Raw genomic sequence first — 19,580 nt, 5'->3', positions numbered from 1 at the left:
CTGACTCCCTCCAAGGTCCTGGGAAAATTAGATCAAAAGGGGTGGGGAGGTAGAAGAGGAGGACATGAACCCATCTTTAAGTCCCATCAATTCTGAAGTTATTAACGGGGTTTTGCTCCTCTTAGTTGGTACGTCTGAGTGGCTCTCGCTTTGTCCTCTGCTCTCTGCTAAATGCCTTCTCCCTCCCCTAGGAGAGCAGATCATTAATCCTGAAAATCACCACTGAGCTGCTGTCTGAGTCTCCATCCTCAAACTCAGAGCCACCCCTGGGTCATGTCTGAATGACCATCCCAGCCCCCCCCTTGGGCTCCATATCACCCAGGGCTAATGCACGTCACCATTGCCCAAGGCTGCTGGTGCGTGCTGGATCCAGAGACATTGGCTGGAGAGGTACAAGCTGGGGTCTTCATCAGTCATGCCACCGGACAGCCACAGTTCTCATCTGCCACATCCATGCTGCCACCACAGTTGAAAGTGAATACAAAGCAAATACAAACTAGAGCCTTTTAATTTATTCACCTTTATAAATGCTTTCCCCCAAGCGCCATTGCCTTTGGCTGAAGCAAGGATTTGTCTTTACTGATAACTTGAGGTTCTAACTTCAGGGAAGAACCATTTAAATCTTTTTTTTTTCTTTTGGAATTTGAAAATATAGAAGACAGGGTACAGTGGCTCATGCCTGTAATCCTAGTACTTTGGGAGGCTGAGGCAGGAAGGTGGTTTTAACCTAGGAGTCTGAGACCAGCCAGAGCAACATAGCAAGACTGTATCTCTACAAAAAAACAAAGAACAATGTTAACTGGGCACGGTGGCATGCACCTATAGTCCCAGCTACCTGGGAGGCTGAGGTGGGAGGATCGCATGAGAGCAGGAGGTCAAGACTGCAGTGAGCTATAATCGCACCACTGCACTCCAGCCTGGGAAACAGAGTGAGACCCTGTCTCAAGGCAAACAAAACAACAAAAAAGAAAATATAGAGAAATACAGAGAAGAAAATGATACTCACCAATATTCACAGCAACAGGATTAACCACAGTTAACCGAGAGCACGTTTGCTTCCCGTTGTTTTTGTCTAGGTTTACACTTTACAAAGTCATGCAAGTAATATATCCACACATTATTCACATAAAAAGTAAAACATTATAAAAAAGCAAGGGTCTCCTTAGACTTTCCGTCTCATCCTGATCTCGCCACCCTGTCTCTGATGGTGACACCGTGGGGAGTTTCTGTGCGAGCGTTTTCTCCGCAGTCTCTGTGTCGGTCATAGCTGTGTCCATGGAAAGTGTGTGGTGCTGCTGGCCCCACGGGCCTCGCGTCGTGGTTAGTCACTGTACCTTGTGTTCTGGTGTTTTATCTTTATCAATACACATTGGTCAAGGATGTTCTTTTTAACTGATGCAAGGTATTTTATCATATTTCTCTCTCCCACACCGCACTCACCCATTTTTCCGGATGGGCATTTAAGTTACCATCACCCATGATTCAGTGACCAGTCTTGAATGTGGTCCCTGGCGCGTGCCGCTGCCCGTGCTGTAGGCGCAGGGCTGTGGGCTGTGTGCGTTTCATTTTGTGCTGGGCCTTGTCCAGGTGCTTTTCAGGGTGATTGTGCCGAAGCAGCTCTCCGTTCCCTATCCCAGAGGGAGGGCCTTGCTTCCTGTGGCCTGACCAGCAGCAGACGCTCTCCAGCTCTTGCTGGCCTGATGGCCAGAATCTCTCCTCCCAACCCCACCCCATGGTGTGGGTGTGCATTCCTGGAGTGGCAGGTGTGGGCACCGCTGTGAGTTCACAGGGCCGTGTGGTGTAGGGGGTGCTGCTTTCAGTCCCCTGCCTGCCAAGGGTGCGGTGCTACCTCCTCTGATCCTTTCTCCTGTGTCCTCAGCTCCGGAGAAGGGGTCTGGTCGAACCAGGGCTGTGCGCTCACGGGAGGAAACCTCACCTACTCCGTCTGCCGCTGCACTCACCTCACCAACTTTGCCATCCTCATGCAGGTGGTCCCGCTGGAGGTAAGAGCCAGGCCTCAGGGGTCCCGGGACCTAGAGGATGTGCCATGAGGCTGCAGGTGGGGGCGGGAGGCATGCTTTGCCCACCAGTGCCCATGGGCCCTGGGCACATTACTCTATGGGGCCTGTGTTTACAAACAGAATCCATTCTCTTGGCTTCTGCAGTCCAGGGCCCTGCATGTATTGGGTGCCAGCAAACATTCGAGGAGCCAGTGGTTGTATAAGCCGAGTCCAGTGTGGTGTGCTTCCCACAGCAACGCCCAGACTGCACCTGGGGGGGATCCGTCCCTCTGGCAGATTCTCATTGGGCGCCTACTGTGAGCTGGGTGCTGGGGGCTCTGCTGTAAACAAGAAGAACAACACAGTCCTGCTCTTGAGGAGTTTGGTTCTAGTGGGAAAGACAGATAATAAACAAACTAGCAGATAAATTAGTCACTTTGAATCAGTGTAGGAAGAAAGTGGAAGAGAATGGCCCAGTAGAAGGTGACAGCAGGGAATGGGGCTGTCTTCACGGAGCGGTGAGGTGTCTCCGGGACTTGACGTCTGAATGACCAGAGGAAGCTGATGTCTTGGAGGCCTGCGGGGAGAATGTTCTAGGCCAGGAAACAACAAGTGCACAGGGCAGGGGGCAGGAAGGGGCGTGGTGTGGCTGTAGATGGAGCACCCTGAGCTCCAAGGTCCTGGGGAGGCAGGAGGCCAGGAGGAGCAGCCTTGGCTCCAGCATCCAGGCCTCAGGGAGGAGCGTGAATTTCATTCTAAATGCACAGGAAGCCTTTGGAGAGCCGCTCAGGAGCAGCTTGGTCTGAGCTACCCTGGGTTTGGGGCGGGGCAAGCAGACTCGCGTGTAGGTGGAAACCAGGAGTGGAAGGAGGTGTTGTTGCTGACACTGCACACCCACACTCTTCTCTGTGGACTGGGCTCGCAGAAGGGCTGGTTTGGGCAGCGTAGATGTGGCTGCTCCGAGCCAGGCTGGGTTTGGCAGATGTGTTGGGAACCGATGATATGTTGGATGCTGGGCTGTAATCTGTTGCTGGCGTTGGGCATTTTGGGGGCTGAGAGAGGGCCAGGCTGGAGGGTAAGTCAGGCAGGGAAGCAGTGACGCCTCCAGCGTCTCCCGGACAGACTTGCCACGAGACTCATCTTGCATGTGGGGCCCTGGTCTTTTAGAGCCTCATGTGCTCATCGTGGCCAGTCACTTCTGGAGGCTCATTCCCAGTCTAGGGCTCTTCAGGGTGGCTTCAGGAAGAGTCAGGATGTCTCTGATCACAGCAGCTCCCTGGGAGGGGGCGCCACGCTCAGGTGTTTCCCAGCAGGCACTTTGTCTCCAGGGTGTGAACACCCATCCCTGCCTGGGTCACTGCCTGCCTCTTTGGTCACGTTTATCAAGGCCGTGGACAGGCGGAATCTACCTGAACCCACCAGCGTCTGCAGTGTCTGCACTGGACCAGAGGGCAGTGCTGCCCCACGTGTCCTGTGTGGTTTCGTGTGGGTTTTTGGGAGGTTGAATGGGTTGGGCTTCCACTGTCCTGTTGACCAGGAGACAGAACTCTTCAAGGTATAACAGAGGCAGAATCCGGGTTCCGCCTTCTCCCTTCCTGGGAGGCTTTTCCTTTTCCAGAAAGAGGGCCTAGGAATGCAGCCTCCCAGGTGTTTGCTGTGGGAAGGCCACGAGCTCACTGTGACACAGTCACAGGTCCAGTGCTCAGCCCAGGCAACCCTCACTCCCCAACAGAAACCACCAGCAAACCTGAGGCACAGGATTCTGTGTGCGGAGGCCGGGTGGACCGCAGTCACTCTTAGATCAATGGGGACAGGGCCTTGGTGTTTGGAAGTGACTTGTAATGCTGCTGGGGCAGATGGAGATAACCTCATCTTTAAATTCTGTGAAAACGAAATGGCAGATGCCCCCGAGCCGCAGCCCCTCACAGGGCGAAAGATGCACGTGACACTTGCGGCCGACGTGATCCCAGCCTCACCGGCCCATGGGCTGCTGCTCACATGCCTCAGGGCGAAAGACGCACGTGACACTTGCAGCCGGGGTGATCCCAGCCTCACTGGCCCACGGGCTGCTGCTTACATGAGCGCGTATGAGCCCCACTCTGCAGAAGATCCTGGAGGGAAACAGCTATTCCTGTTTCCAAAGAGAAGGCCCTTTCTTTTCACAAAATGTATGATGGGCTTGATGTCACACCGTGAATCACTTTTGGAGACTCCAGAGAGATGTCCAAGCCATATTTTATTTTTATTAAATTAAATTAATTTTTAGAGACAGGGTCTCACCCTGTTGCCCAGGCTGGAGTGCAGTAGTCTGATCATGGCTCACTACAGCCTAGAACTCCTGGGCTCAGGCTATCCTCCCACCTCAGCCACCCAAGTAGCTGGGACTATAGGCACATGCCACAACGCCTGGCTAAGTTTTAATTTTTTTGTAGAGCTGGGCTCTCACCATGTTCCTCAGGCTGGTCTTGAACTCCTGGCTTCAAGCAGTGCTCCCACCTTAGCCCACAAAGCGCTGGGATTACAGGTGTGAGTCACTGCACCGGCTTTTTTGTGTGCGTGTATTAATTAGAGATGGGGCCTCACTTTGTTGCCCAGGCTCTGAGACATATCTGAAGTGGATAGGAGGGGGCACCACACACCCTTGGGCCCCTCGTGCACAGATGCACACCCAGCATCCTAGACCTACGTGTTTTGGAGCCTGGACCCAGGAGCCCTTGGCGCTGTGCGAGATGAAGCGTCAGGTGACAGGGGACCGGCAGTCTCCTCAGTAGCTTCCATGCCATCAGGGTCCCCCAAGAAGGGCCGGCCATGTAGCAAACAGAACTGCCAAGCCCTTGCATGCCAGAGCTTTCTGGCTCAGGGCCGTGGGGTTTTAGAGGTTCCAAAGGGGTGGCTCTGTCGTAAGGCTGGTGGGACCCAAGCCCACCCGTTGCCCTCACCCTTCAGTGGTAAATGTTGTGCAGGCAGGTGTGACCCGCCAGACAATCCCGAGGGGTGCTCCTTAAGGAGTGGTACCCCGAGAGCAGCTGCCCAGCCAGCGACTGCCCCTTCCCAGTCCCCACGCCCCCATGCCTTCCCAGTGGCCCCTCTTCTGGCTTGCAGACCCCAGGGCCTCCACGTGGAGGTGGGCCGTTCGCAGCTGGGGAGAGCCATGACCTGGATCATTGGTGGCAATTTAAAGAAAATTAAACAGAATAAATGAAACTACACTAGAGAGAGGTGAATATAGAAACAGTGCCTGGGTTTAAATTTCTTGCCATGGACCAGGCCTCAGTCTGAGGAGCACCATCCTCTGTGGATGGCCGTGACGCCGTCTCTCTCCTCCCATGGGCTCCATTTCTCCTCTCCCCTCCTGCCAGGGCCCAGCCCACAGGGCTCCCTTCGGGCTTCCCTCCTGGTGTCGTAGGGAGCAGCCCAGGGGAGAAGGCGCAGAGCTGCCCCCACAGAGAGCACCTGTCCATTCCTGGAGATGGGCGGTCTGCACGGTGCTGTGGCCAAGGCTGCTCATCTCACCAGCGGAGAAACTGAGCCCCAGAGAGAGGGGGCGCTTGCTGGCGGTCCCCGATTGTTCAACAGTACGTTATTAAATTACTGGTAGAGCCTGGGCTGTTGAGGTAGCACCCGGGCCATGGGGACCTGGTGGTGAGGATGCTGTGGTGCTCACAGAGACACCGCCAGTCAGTGCACACCACGTCCTGCCCCGTAAGGGCCACGCGGGAGATCACGTAGCATGACTTGGGGATAATTAGGCACTAAAACATGGTGCTGGTGATGCTGGTGCTGTTTTAAAGACGGAGGCCCAGGAGGGCCTGCCTGAGAAGGTGGCAGTGGATTCTACATCTCAGGGTGGAAAGGATGGAGCCTCCTGGCCCAGGCAGAGGACAGGGCGCAGGCAGAGGGCAAGGAGGGAGCAGCCGGGGTGGTCCTCGGGGAGACGCCAGGGCTGAGGCAGGGGCTCCAGGCCCAGGGGTCATGAGGGGCAGGAGGCAGGGAGCAGGAGAGGTGGTAGAGGCTGCTGCAGAGACCCAAGAACCGGCACCCTCCTGGGGTGGAGGGGCAGGAGTGGCACTGCAGATGACTGAAAACGCTGGCGATCTGTTTCTCCCATGAAATCTTCTGACTGTTAGAGGTGTCGTCAGTTATTACTTCTGAGCCACATGTGAGAGGTCATCTGTGTGCTGGACCAGCCGCCCGGGGTCTTGTGAAGATGCAGACCCCTCATTCAGTGGGTCTGGGGTGGGGCCTGGCATCCTTGTTTCCGACAAGGCCCGGGTGGAGTGAGGCCCCACTGGTCCCAGACCACCCTCTGGACAGACCCAGGCACAGGCACCCAGTCTGCAAACATCAGCTCAGATTTCTGTTCACGTCCTGGGAGCTGACTGCAGCAATTGTTACCCAGTCTGAGCACAGTTAGTCTGGCCCCAAATATGTGCTCATTGGCATGTGAAAAACTTTCTTTGTCCCAGAAGCTGAAGGAGAGACAGGTCCTCAGCCTGGAAGTGAGTGAAGTGGGAACCTGGAGGATTCAGAGACAGAAGAAATAGACTGCGGCTTAAAAAGGAACCCAAACCAAGGGCCAGTGGGCAGGGGTTCTGGACACAGGCATTGCCTTCAGGGAACATCTTCCTTCATGCATAACTCTGCAGAGTGGGTGCTGGGCCCACTGGCTGCTGGGAGCCATTTATTGAATGCAGGCTGGCGATTGTGGCTGTCACACAGCTGACCACCTGGGAGTAAGGGAAAGACAGTAACAGGCACCATTTCAGAGGCTCCCTGCCTGTAGATGCTCCTAACTGTTGGATACTCCCTGCCTGCAGGTGCTCCCTGCCAGTGGGTGCTCACTACCTGGTAGTGCTCTTGACCAGTGAGTGCTCCCTACCTGATGGGTGCTCCCTACCTGAAGGGTGCTGCCTGCCAGTGTGTGCTCCCTGCCAGTGAGTGCTCCTGGCCAGTGAGTGCTCCCTGCCTGTGGGGGGCTCCCTGTCTGTGGGTGCTCCCTGCCTGGTGGGGTCTTGCACTCAGGCCTGCCCTCTCCTTCAGTCCTCACCACATGAGTGAGGTGCTATCATTGTGGCCATCACAGGTGAGTCATAGGGGATTCCCTGAGGTCACATCAGGGGGCAGAGTCCGGCCTTCAGCCAAATCCCTAATGTTGGGGCTGTGCCCGGGCTCTGGAGCACCAGCTACCTGGGAGCAGAGCCTCCTCTTCTGGGCCCTCTATAGGCTGAGAACTAAAGCCCAGTGTGGCTTCCTTCTCGGCATGGCCGGAGAGAGGGAGGTGCACTTTCAGCTGAAAACTGTGTTTGTACATGTTGTGTGTTTGTGGTAGAGGAAGGAAGGGAAGGGCCTGGTCCAGCGAGTAAAAAACCTGGAACAGGGACGACTTATGGGTCTCCATCCATCACGGCTCCCTCTCGGTGACACTGGATTTCGGCAGTCTGTGGGTGTCTTCGTGGGAGCAAATCACGTCTATTCATTGCCAGAAAAGGTTGATTTAAAAATGGTTTAAAATTATCCATGCTGAAAATGAACATTCTCATCAACATTAAAAAAAGTTAAGATTGATATCATAAGTAGAAACCAAATTTGCAGCACGCTCAGAGAATTAATAAAAATAGCGCCAGTGGCCTTATTTGGGTTCCTGGCGCAGGCTCTCTGCTCAGAAGCTCACATTCGCATCGTGTGCCTTCTCTCTCCGAGGCTTTCCCCTGGCTTTTCTCCATGCCCAGCTTCCTCCTCGGTGGTGTTTTGGGAAGCCCCCTTCCTCCTAAGTGGGCAATGCCGTTTTTGTGGAAAGCCCATCAGACAGCAGGGTTCACCTGAGTGAACGGGGCCGAGGTGGGGTGGGCTTCAGGGCTGCTGTCCAGGGGAGGGAGACCCCGAAACGACATTCCGTCTTTGCATTCTGCTGTCAACTGGTGATTAGGACCCAGGCCCTGAGGGGCCATGTCAAGGAATCTGCTGACGAACACTATGATGGCTTCCAGCATCTGGCAACTTCTGATGGTTCTGGAGTGCATGACCCTGCACACGCTTCTTTAGAATAAATTGCTGGCAGGCGAATCTGTGGGCAAAGGGCACAGGCATTTTGGTTTTGAAAAACATTGCTGCATTGCACTCTGGGAACCGTGTACCAATTTATTCCTCCTCCAGCCGTGGGCAAGAATGGATAGCTTTGCTTTACATGTGAGTCACAAAAACATGGCGTCATCTCTGGGTACTTCTAACTTCTCCTGCTGAGTGCAGTTCACAGGGCAACGAACACCCAGGTTGTCCAGTAGATCTGCATCCAGACCCACCCCTCACCACCCCAGCCGCTCTACTCCCCAGGCGTGCTTTCTGCACCTTCGAAATTAGCAACCCCAGATCCAGTAAGAACCCAGAGAAGGCAAGTTTTTCTTTTAATTGGATAAAATTTTCCTGGAAAAGTAGGCCATTGGAACAGAGAATTCATCCAGAACAGACTCGGTAACTTCTCAGTACACCCATGAGAATCTATGTCAGAGAGTTAAAAGAATCAGCAAGTAAGATGACATAAAAAAGTATGAAATCAGAATATTTACATTATTTATAGTAGAAGGAACAGAAGCATGAATAAACATAACACTAGTGATTGCATAAATTCTAATACATCCACGCTAAGTGATATTATTCATCTCTACGCTAAAAGAGGAATGATGAAGTCAGGAAACGCGGTGCAACTGTGAAAGAATGGACTGTCATCATACCAGCGCGCTTGCAGCGATTTCCAAGGTAACGTTGTGTGAACAGGACAAGAGGTAGACTAGAGCAATACATATCCCATTTTTGTAAAGCCACGGCAGAATCTCCTGTGCCTGTGCGTGGGTGTGTTCTGTGTATGTGTTTAAATATGCAACATTTGTATCTTGGTATGTGATTATCAGAAAGGCATGGACAGCGCATTCAAGGTTGTTAGTGGGCAGGGGCAGGAGGGGACCACACAGGTAAAGCAGTGGCAGGAGCTGGGGAGAGAAAGGACTGTAAACACCAGCCTGTGGGCTCTGACCCAGGTGTGTATTTGTGTGGAATTGCATGACATGATCAAATGAATAAAATCAGCTACCTCAAAGAGGTGTTTTTTTTTTTTTTTTTTTGGAGACGGAGTCTCGCTCTGTCGCCCAGGCTGGAGTGCAGTGGCCAGATCTCAGCTCACTGCAAGCTCCGCCTCCTGGGTTCACGCCATTCTCCTGCCTCAGCCTCCCGAGTAGCTGGGACTACAGGCGCCCGCCACCTCACCCGGCTAGTTTTTTTTGTATTTTTTAGTAGAGATGGGGTTTCACTGTGTTAGCCAGGATGGTCTCGATCTCCTGACCTCGTGATCCGCCCGTCTCGGCCTCCCAAAGTGCTGGGATTACAGGCTTGAGCCACCGCACCCGGCCTCGAAGAGGTGTTTCTGAGGCCTGCTACCCAGGGGTGATGTTTCATGCTCACTGCTCCTTCCTGACGCGCGGGCACTGAGGCACACCTATGCCCGTGTTTGCTGTATCAATGAGGGCATGGAGGATTGAGTCTGTTCCACAAGGGGAGAGGAACTTAGGGAAAGAGATGTGTTCTCCTTGGAGGCCGGAATGCCCCATGCATGCTGGTTTAGTCAGTGGATCCCAGTCATGCTGACACAACTGGTCTGTACTGCCGCAGGTAGGTGGGAGTTCAACTTTCTGTCCTCTCTAAGGACTGGCTGGCAGGGTATGAGGGAGCGAGGACCTGAGGTTAACACAGGGGTGGATGCAGGTGTGGGCTGGCTCAGCTAGGAACCAAGAGGAGGGCTCAGGCATGGACCACCCAGCATTTCTTGCTGAAGCCACGCACCCAGTGAAGGTGCTGGGCATGGGGACTGGTGCCGTGGAAGGCATTTGGGCCCATCCTTAGGGAAAATTCAGCCGCACCTGTTCCTGGCACTTGTGTTCCCCGTTCAGGGTGTGCAGGCCAGGGAGATGGTCTCGTTGTCTAAGGTGGGAGAGCCCCCGGATGTTGACGGACAGTCCTGCCAAGGCTGCACCCAGTGAGGAAGGGCAGTGGTCGAGGAGTGTGTGGGAGCTTGGGAGGAGCCCCAGGGCCCGCCGCAGTGCGCTCTTTTTCCTGCAGGTGGCGGCTTCCTCCCAGGTGGCCACTTCCTCCCAGGTGCCGCTTCCTCCCAGGTGGCCGCTTCCTCCCAGGTGGCCACTTCCCAGGCTTCGGGCATGGGAAGCATCCCAGGCATGAGCACCTGCCTTGGGGTGACTCTGACTTGGGGGGGGGGGCAGGAGCCCCTGGGAATGCCAGTCCCCGAACACCCCTTCCTGGGGCCTGGTGGTCACAGGGAAATAGCACTTCAATAAGATGGTCATGAACCATAGTCTGAAGGCTGACTCTGGCCAGTGAACAGGCTTCCTTTAGCCCGCAGAGGCTTAAATTTTTAAAAATTGGTTGTCAATATTCCAAAACACAGATATTTTATCTAAACTTTTGGATTTTTTTTTTTTTAATAAAAAAAGAAGAAAATTTGGCCATGCTAGGCTTCTCTGTCTGGCTGGAAACGATGCTGGAGGCGAGTGGCTGCCACCCCTGTGCTTGGGGCAAGGTCCCCAGAACCTGCCGGTCCACATGGCCTCCCTGTACCACAAGCAGCTATCCCTCCTCATCATGTTTGTATCGCTCTTCTGCTTTTAGGAGACCGTGAAATGCTTCCTGCTCTTTTCTGGGGGGGGAAAGTGGCATCTCCACTGAGAAGGACTTTGGTTAGAACTGTGGGAGGGAGCATGCTCGTTTTGGCAGCACAGTCCCACCTGGTGGTTATGTCTGCAGGCCCCTGCTGCCCTCCTGAGCTGATGCCCTGCCTCTCGGAGGCATTTGAGGTTGTGGTTTCTGAGTCAGAGTTGTCCGTGTCCTGAAACCAACTGCAGGCTTTTCTGGGCATTTCTAAATCTAGCTACGGGTGGGAAAGGAAGGGCACCGTGGGGGCACACCACGCCTTCCTGAGGCAGGAACGGCACGGCCTCCGCCCGGACCCACGTTTCTAGACCCCGCGCCCTGTGGTTACCCAGGCAGGTGCAGCCTTGAGCCCCTCAGACAGGCTCTGGCTCCAGGGAAGGGCACAGGGCAGGCAGTGGCAGGGGCCTGAATTACATAGCATTGCTGGGAGCTGTGAGAACCACTCTGAGCTGTATTTGTGGTCCCGAGGGTGTGTCACAGGCGAGACTGTGCCAACAGTGGTGCCAGCAGCTGCAGCATGTACAGCTCGAGTCAGAAACAGGCTCCCTCCACGGGATCTCTGCGCGAATGTCAGCCAGACCACCTCCCAGTAACACCTCCTGCAAGCAGCTGGGGTCAGTAGTGGCCCCTCTGCCTCCCAGCCAGCTGGACACACAGGTCCCTCCTGGTGATGTGCCGAGAGGCCTTGGGCAGGTGCCTGCTCTGAGCCCGTTTCCTTGCTGCGACATGGGTGGGACACTTTCCTTGTGGAGCTGTGGTGGTTATCAGAGGAGGGAGAAATAGCCACCACTCAGGCCGAAACACCCAGCCTCAGCACCCAGCCCTGAGCACCCAACTCGGTACCCAGCCTCAGTCCCCAGCCTCAGCACCCAGCCTCAACACCCAGCCCTGAGCACCCAGCCTCAGCACCCAGCCCCAAACACTGCCTGACGGAGTGAGGTCACAGTGAGCCGTGAGTATGAGGTTCCTGGGGATGTCCTGGCCCTGAGGACCCCGTGAGAGTGGAGTGGGAGTGGGGTGGAGCAGGCCTGGCTACTGCACCTGGGACTGCAGCCGTCCCAGCATTAACCCGTTCATGGCCACAAGCCTCCTTCCACTCACTCTTTGTAAGAAGGTTCAGTCCTTGGCTGTGGGCACCAGGGCAGGGTGGTCTGTTGCCCTGCTGATGGGGATGGGGGAAACTATGGAGGCTGGAGGGGCTCAGAGGAGAAGCCCCTCTACCCATTCCTGGACCCCTCTAATCCTGGAGGCAGAAGAGTGTCCTGCCTTGCCCAGGAGTAACAAAGAAGTTGGTTTGTTCAGCAGCCCACCCCCTGACTCCCTGAGCAATGCCATGGTTCACTAGTGTCTTCCGGCCGAGTGGGGAGGACATCTGTCCTCAGTACCATCCTCTTAGAGACCCAGAAAATTGTCACCATCCCTTCTGATTTCCCAGCCTCTGCAGTTCTTCCAGAAGGAGAGGGCGGTGGGCAAAGCCCGTTGGGTCCTTCTGCCTGGGCTCCTTACCATTCCACCAGCACCCTCCAGGTGCACAGGTGCATGCTGTTCCCACCCCGCCTCATGGGGGGGGCGTTTCCCAAGCCCTGTCGTGGGCTGCTGAGAGCTGGGCTGGGGGTGGGAACTGGGAACTCGCCGGCGGGAGGCGCAGGGGCATGTGTCCTTCTATCCCCTCCCGTCTCCCACCATACGCACCCCTCCCATGCCCCTCCAATCTCCCTCAAGTTGCCCACTCTCGGCCCCCAGAGCCCTCCCCTGTACCTGTGGCCTGTGCCTCTCTGAGTGGAGAGCTGAGTGAGCCCTGGGAGCAGGGACGACACCTGCCACCCCCATCTCTCCCGTCAGTGCCCCTGGCTCTCAGGCTGCTGGCCACCTGGGACATTGGGAAAGGACCTAAGAGGTGAAAACCTGCATTTCGGGGTGGAGCAGCAGCCAGGAGCTGCCGGGACTCAGCTTTGCCGTCAGCTTAGCCGCAGCCCTGCCTGGGCACCTCGCAGTCCTGGAGGCAGGGAGACGTAGGTTCAAGGTTCTGAGGGTTCCACCCCTGCCCCTCTTGACAAATTCAATTGCCTTTGCCTCCTCCAGTCAGACCCAGGCTGCTCCTTTTAGAGGAGAAGCAGATGTTGCTTCATTTATTCCCGAATTCTCCGGAAGCCATGTCTGCTCGGGAGCTGTGCTGTGCTTGAGCTGACCTGCAGAGGGAGCTGGCAGCAGCCTCTGGGGTGATCCCGTCTTGGGGGATCTTCTTTCAGGGCTACCCTCAGAATTGGGGTCTCACTCTGTGAGGCTGGGGGCGGGCCGGGTGGCCAGGACTGGGAACATGGTCAGGGGCCAGACTGGACGTTCCAGGGGCAGATGGATGCATAGCCCAGCTGAGGGATCGGGTCGCTTTGGCAGGGCAGCTGTGGGCTGCAAGGCTGTGGTCAGAGCTTGACGTCTGAAGCGAGCCAGGTTTCTGGTCAACATGTGTTTTTGTCATGAGTGTGCTGAATCTTGGGAATTGGAGTGGGGATGTGGGCCGTCTAGGAGAAGCTGCCAGCCCTCGTGTTAGGAGTGGGGACAGGAGCTTGAGGGCTCTTTCTGGGACATACAGGAAGATGGGGTGTCAGGAGACAGAGGGGTTCTGTAGGCTGACTTGTTTGTAAAGATGATACATGCATGTGGGAAAATGCAAGAAAACTGAAGGCAGAGAATGGAAACTGACGGTCACGGCCACCGTTCGTGCCTCCCGGCCCTGCCCAGAGCAGCGGCTTAGGGTCACGGCCACCGTTCCTGCCTCCCGGCCCTGCCCAGAGCAGCGGCCTAGACACATGCTTGCTTTTCTGTCATTCCAGATGCGGTTGCTGAGCCTGGGGCCCTGCGTTGCTCTTTGTTCTATTTTTGTTTGTTTTTTAAATTTTCTGTACCTCAATGGATGCAAACCGATTTGTTCTTTAAACAAAGGGTGGTGAAGTATAAAGACTGCTCCCTTTATTTTTATTTACTGTTTATCTGTTTTAGAGACAAGGTTGCACACCGTGGCCCAGGCTGGACTCAGTGGCACCACCTCGGCTCACTGCACCCTTGACCTCCTGGGCTCCAGAGATCCTTCTACCTCAGCCTCCCAAGTAGCTGGGATTAGAGATGTACACCACCATGCCTGGCAAGATGGCACACTTTAAAAAATGTATCCACGTATCTTGGAGGTTGCTCCTTCTCGGGGTACACAGAGCCACATCTTCCTGTGTTAACCACTGCGTAGCTCTCCCATGGGTGGACACTGAAGTGATGGTGGTCTTTGGCTACAGCAAACGACCAGCATCCTGTGCCACACATCCCACCTCCACCTGTGAGGATGGGTTCCTGTGGTGGCACTGCCCGGCCAGTTTTACATCACCACAGCTGTTTAAAGCAGCTGTCGTCTGGGGCACAGCAGGGGCTGGGCCCCGAGTTCCCAGTCATGTTGGGTCCTGGGTTCTGCTCTGAGATCCACCTGCCTCCTGCTGCCCGGCTCTGCCTCCCAGGGCCAGCCACTGTGCTGAGGCCCAGGTCTGTCACGTGGGGTAGGTGATGGGAGGGGAGGAGGCCCAACAGCTCTTCTCTGTCACCGCTACAGGTGGCTTTTTGGGCAGCGGCCGCACCTCTGCTATGGCTGCAGCCCTGCTGGACAGTCTGTGGATCTGGCTTCCACTGGGGGATTTGTGGCATGGCACATTCCTGGGCCACCTCACTACCCCTGTGAGGTCCCCCTTCTCTCCCCTCCCGAGAGTTGGCAATTCCCTGAGTCAAATGTTCCACTCTTGGAAAGTCTGGAGTGGCTTCTCTTTTCCCAGCTGGCCCCAGACTGATGCGCAAGCTGTGCAGCCAGGGGAGGCAGCAGGAGCCCCCAGGGTTCCCGGTCTGGAAAGCAAGGGGGCGATGGTCCTCTCAGCTGACTCTTTCAACAGGGTCACGGTGGCCTGAGGCAGGCCAGTCCCAGCATCTACTCAAACATACAGCAGACCAGCTGGGTCCTCGGGGCAGATCTCCTGCCTGTGGCCAGTCCTCTCCCATCCCGCAGCACCCCTCAAGTGGCCAAGCAGCTCATTTCCACCTGTCCCCGGGCTATTGGCTCATTTCCATCAGTGGACGTGTAATGTGCCAGCAACTGGACCCAGCCCAGGAGGAGGCTGGCTGCATGCTGCTGGCACACACTACAGCTGCCTATGGCCAGGGACGGCCGCCAAACCAGGGATACCTGCAGTCACAGATCCGCCAGGGCCTGGTCGCTCGTGCTGTCCAGGGAGCCGAGGGCAGGAAGTGCAGCCCACCAGGCACAGAGAGAAGGAGAGCACACAAAGAAGAAAACAAGCCCCGTGAGAGCCTGGGTGACCCAGCCTGCTTGAGGGACCAGAGACAAGGGAGAAGCCCAGCCTGGCTGGGAACAGGGTGGGGCGTCAAAAGCTGGGGGTGTTCAAGGGCTGGTGTGAGGGTGGAGTGTGGGACCCAGCCCGGGGGTTCTGCTCTTGTGCCGCGGGAACCCCATCCTCCGCTTTGCCCTCGGCTCCTGCTCTAGTGCTTTGGCTTCCTGCCAAGTCCAACCAAGAAGAGATGGTGGTGCTGGGGTGGGCAAAGGGGCCAGCCTCCTGCCTGGGCCCCTGCTGGCATGGGCGTCCCCCTGTGGTTCCAGCCCCTGCGTACAGACCCTTCCCTGCACCCCCACGCCAGCCTCACCTGGGCAGGCTATTCTGGTTCCAGCTTCTGCTGGTGGCCCGGCCTGGCTCTGCTGCCGTCCCCTCTCCCGCTGTCCTTCTGTGGTGGCCGCTGTCTGGGCTGCCTCACTGCCTTCTCTGCTTTTTCAGGGCTTCCCTTACCTTCATAACCAGCTCCCCATGTCCAGTCCCCTCTACTGAACTATCGGGGAGGGTCTTGCTTTCCCATGATGAAGGGAGAGAGAGGGTGGATGGAGGCAGATCAGAGGCACGGGCTGGGGCTGGAGCATGCAGGGCCTCAGAAGCCGTGGGGGGTGATGGAGGGTTGAGTCTGAGTCTCAGGCACCGTGGAGGGGGTAAGCCTTGAGGGACAAGGCTCCAGTGTACAGCGGAGCCCAAGCCAGGAGGGACTTGGTAGAGGATGGGGCTGATGCTGTGGGGAGACCAGGGAAGCCCAGGAGTCCAAAGAGATCAAGGCAGGGGCTCTAGAAATCAGTCAGAAAGAGGATTGGGACAGATGGCCGTGTCGTGGCTGAGAAGCCAGCAGGACTCGGAGGTAGGTGCTCCAAGGGAGAGGGAAGGGCCTGGGTCAGGGCCTTTCTCAGATCATAGCTGTGTAAGGGCTACCATCCCTCTGTCCCTCTGCAGTCACCTCTGCCACCGCCCCTGTGCGTTTCCATCACAGCCTCATCAACACGGCACTGGCAGCCTTAGGTGTTAATCACGTTTACACATCCACGTCTTTGTTCATTACCCACTTCCCCACTGCGATGAGACTTCCATGCCTGGCACACAGTAGGTGCTGAATACATGCTTGCTGCTGAAGCAGGGACCATCAAGGGTCAACCCCAGCCCTGCCTCTTGCCAGCTGTATGGTGATGGGCAGTCACTTAACTGCGGCTGCCTCAGTGTCCTCATCTGTAAAGGGAAACCATGCTGTCCACTCACAGGCTTGCTCCGAGGATTCGATGCCTTCAAGCAGCAGGTGCCTAGTTTCTGTCATTTCCAACTACTCTTCTGTGGTTCTCCATGATGCCTAGAGTTTGCCAGATCCTCTCTCAGGCCCTGGGGATTCAGAATTAAACAAGACAATCGACCTGTCTTCATGGAACTTACTGTCAGAGCTCACATCACTCTGGTCTAGAAGGCTGTGTCCTGTCCTGTCTGTCAGGTTCCTGCCCAAGCATTGAGGCCTGTGTGAAGCTCTCTGCCTCCTAACACCCACTCAGTATTTCTCTCCCCCTCCCTCAGATCACCCTCCCTCCCTTCCAATTTCCTCAGGCCACGTGCAGGTAGTGGTGGAGTTAACGTTTAACATGGGTTGCAGGGTTAAGTAATGCAACGACAAATCCGTGGCTGAATGTGTGTTACAACTAGAATGTGCCTGTAGTAAAGAGAAGGGAGTGAGCCACTCTCAGGATCACCTAGATTGCCACTCTGTGGACTTGAAAGCTGTGTTGAAGCAGAGAGGTTTGCAGACCCTGACGTGTGCATGCTGTTTCTTCTTGATCCCTCCTGAAGTCTGCCTCATTATTCAGACCATTGTGTGGAAGAATAATGTATGATGTTACATGCAAAAGCCATGGAGACTCCAGTTTATGGGGGATCTCAGGAGTTTTCAAAGGTCATTTTGATCATCTATCATTTTTACCTGTGGGCTCACCTTAAAACTCAAGCACCATGTAAAATGTGACCCTCCAATATATCTGGCCTTGTGTTTCTTACAATCATTTCAAGGCTGTATGGTCAGGCTATTAGCTCTGTTCAAGGGAAGAGCCATATGTCTTTCTTTTTAGTGTTCCCCATTGTGCCTGGCATGATGCTGCCTTTGGGTGGGTTTGATAAAATGGTAAAGAAACTTGATTGATGATGGGGTTGGTTCATGGTGGGGTTGGTTGATGGTAAGGTTTGCTGGTGGTAAGGTTGGTTGAAGATAGGGTTGGTTGACGGTAGGTTGGTTGAGGGTAGGATTGGCTAAAGGTAAAGTTGGTTGACGATGGGTTTGATTGATAATCAGGTTGATTGATAGGTCGGTTTATGATGCATTTGGTTAATGGGTTGGTTAATGGTTAGGTTAGTTGATAGTGGGTTTGGTTGAATGTCAAGTTTATGATGAGTTTGGTTGATGGAAAATTGGGGTTCAGTTTGATGGTAGAGTTGGTTGATAGTCGGAATTTTACTTGAAGGTAAGGTTGGTTGATTGGTTGGGTTTGGGATGTCATTGCTGGATTAGATTGGTTGATGATGGGTTGGTTGATGGTAATGGTTGGTTCAGTGGTTGGTTTGGTTTGATGGTCAGTGGTTGATGGTGGAGTTGATGATGGTTGGTTGATGGTCAGTTGGTTGATGGCGGAGTTGGTTGATGATGGGTTGGTTGATTGGTCAGGCTGGGTTGATGATGGATTGGTTGATGATGGGTTGGTTGATGGTAAGGTTGGTTGATGGTGGAGTTGGTTTGATGGATGGGTTGGTTGATGATGGGCTGGTGATGGTAAGGTGGTTTGATGGTGGAGTTGGTTGATGAGCAAGTTGGTTGATGGTAAGGTTGGGCTGATGGTCTGTTTGGTTGATGGTCAGGTTGATTGATGGTGGCAGTTGGTTGATAGGTTTGGTGACTGATGGTTGTTGATGGTAAGGTTGGGTTCATGATGCTGTTTGGTTGGGTGCAGATTAGTTCTGAAGGTTGGTTGAATGAGTTGGTTGAATGTTAAGGTTGGTTGCATGGTGGATTGGGTTGATGGTGGAGTTGGTTTATAGTCCCAGATTGAGTTGGTTGGGTTGCATCGTTTGATTGTAAGGTTGGTTGATGGTAGGCTTGGTTAATGGTAAGGTTGATTGATGATGGGTTGGTTGATGGTGGGTTGATTGACAATGGGTTGGTTGATGGTGTGGTTAGTTGGCAATAAGGTTGATTGATAATATGGTTGGAAGGCTTACAGCATAAGTGGGTAGGTGTGGGTCTGGGGCTAGGGCTAGGCTCCCATTTGTAGGAAACTCCCAGTAGAATGGGTGGCCAAGAATGGAGATGTTTTAGAGAGTTGACTGACAACTGCAGCCCAGTGTGCAGCGAACTCTCATGTCAGCCTGCTGGAACCTCACTGCATTTGCAAATAGATGAGCTATAACTTTATTTTCTCAATTTAAAAGATACTAATCAGTGATGTAGGTTTAGGAAATCTGTTGAATCAGTGGCAGAGTCAGATGGGTAGATATGAGGGCTCTTTCTCCCCTGACGCCTTCAGCAAATCCCTCTGGTTACCATTGTGCCCAGTAGTGCTCACTGCTGTTTTCAGAGCTGCGAGATGAGGTAGGAGAAGCTTCCCTAAGTGGACTGCATCCTCAGAGCTTCCCATGTCCCTGGGGGAGAGGTGAACCCCATGAAATGCAGCCGCGGTGTCCGAGAGTGACATGCATCCCTCTGGTGGGACGTGAGATAACTTGGCTAGAGCAGAGATGCTCAGGAGTGGGGAGGAGCCAGGGCCTTGTGGGGTGGAGACCTGTGTGGGATGCATCTCTTGGGGGGGCTTCCCAGGGCAGTGGGCCAGGCAGGCTTTTGGACACCACTGCTTTCCTTCCTTCACTAGCAGTGTTTCCATTGGTTTTTCTTTTTCTTTCTTTCTTTCTTTTTTTTTTTTTTGAGATGGAGTCTGGCTGTGTTGCCCGGACTGGAGTGCAGTGGCATGATTTTGGCTCACTGCAACCTTCACCTCCTGGGTTCAAGTGATTCTCCTGCCTCTGCCTCCTGAATAGCTGGGATTACAGGTGTGGGCCACCACATCTGGCTAATTTTTGTATTTTTAGTAGAGACAGCGTTTCACCATGTTGGCCAGGCTGGTTTCAAACTCCTCACCTCAGGTGATCTGCCTGCCATGGCCTCCCAAAGTGCTGGGATTACAGGCATGAGCCACTGCGCCTGTCCTCCATTGGTTTTTAACTGAATTCAGTTTGGTGACTGCTGCAGAGGTGGATGTTTGTTTCCAAGAACCACTTCCTCTGCTGAGGACCAAAACTTTTGTAACTGACCCTTCCTTCCATCTCTAGGCAGAGATCAGTGTGAGGGACAAGACTTTTCTGTTGCCTTAGGAGACAGCAAAGAAAGATTGCATATCCAGTACAATGTCAGTGTGTCCTGTGTTTGGTTTTATTCTTAGTTTATTTGGTTTTATTCTTAGTTTCTGAAAAATCTCACTTCCTCTAAAAC

At 54.4% G+C, this 19,580-nt stretch overlaps 1 protein-coding gene across 1 annotated transcript in view; it reads left to right on the top strand.

Annotated features, from left to right (window-relative positions):
* ADGRD1 (adhesion G protein-coupled receptor D1) overlaps positions 1 to 19,580 on the top strand; it is a 162,329-nt gene that overhangs the window by 102,106 nt on the left and 40,643 nt on the right. Inside the window, exon 11 of the mRNA XM_017887671.1 lies at positions 1,880 to 2,003. Coding sequence (XP_017743160.1) covers positions 1,880 to 2,003 — 124 coding nt within the window. The remainder of the gene's footprint in view (positions 1 to 1,879; positions 2,004 to 19,580) is intronic.

Source organism: Rhinopithecus bieti, unplaced genomic scaffold (genome assembly GCF_001698545.2).
Source record: "Rhinopithecus bieti isolate Rb0 unplaced genomic scaffold, ASM169854v2 scaffold_17862, whole genome shotgun sequence".
NCBI classification, from domain to species: Eukaryota; Metazoa; Chordata; class Mammalia; order Primates; family Cercopithecidae; genus Rhinopithecus; species Rhinopithecus bieti.
Note: the sequence above shows the minus strand (reverse complement) of the source record. Positions and strands in the feature narration are given on the sequence as shown.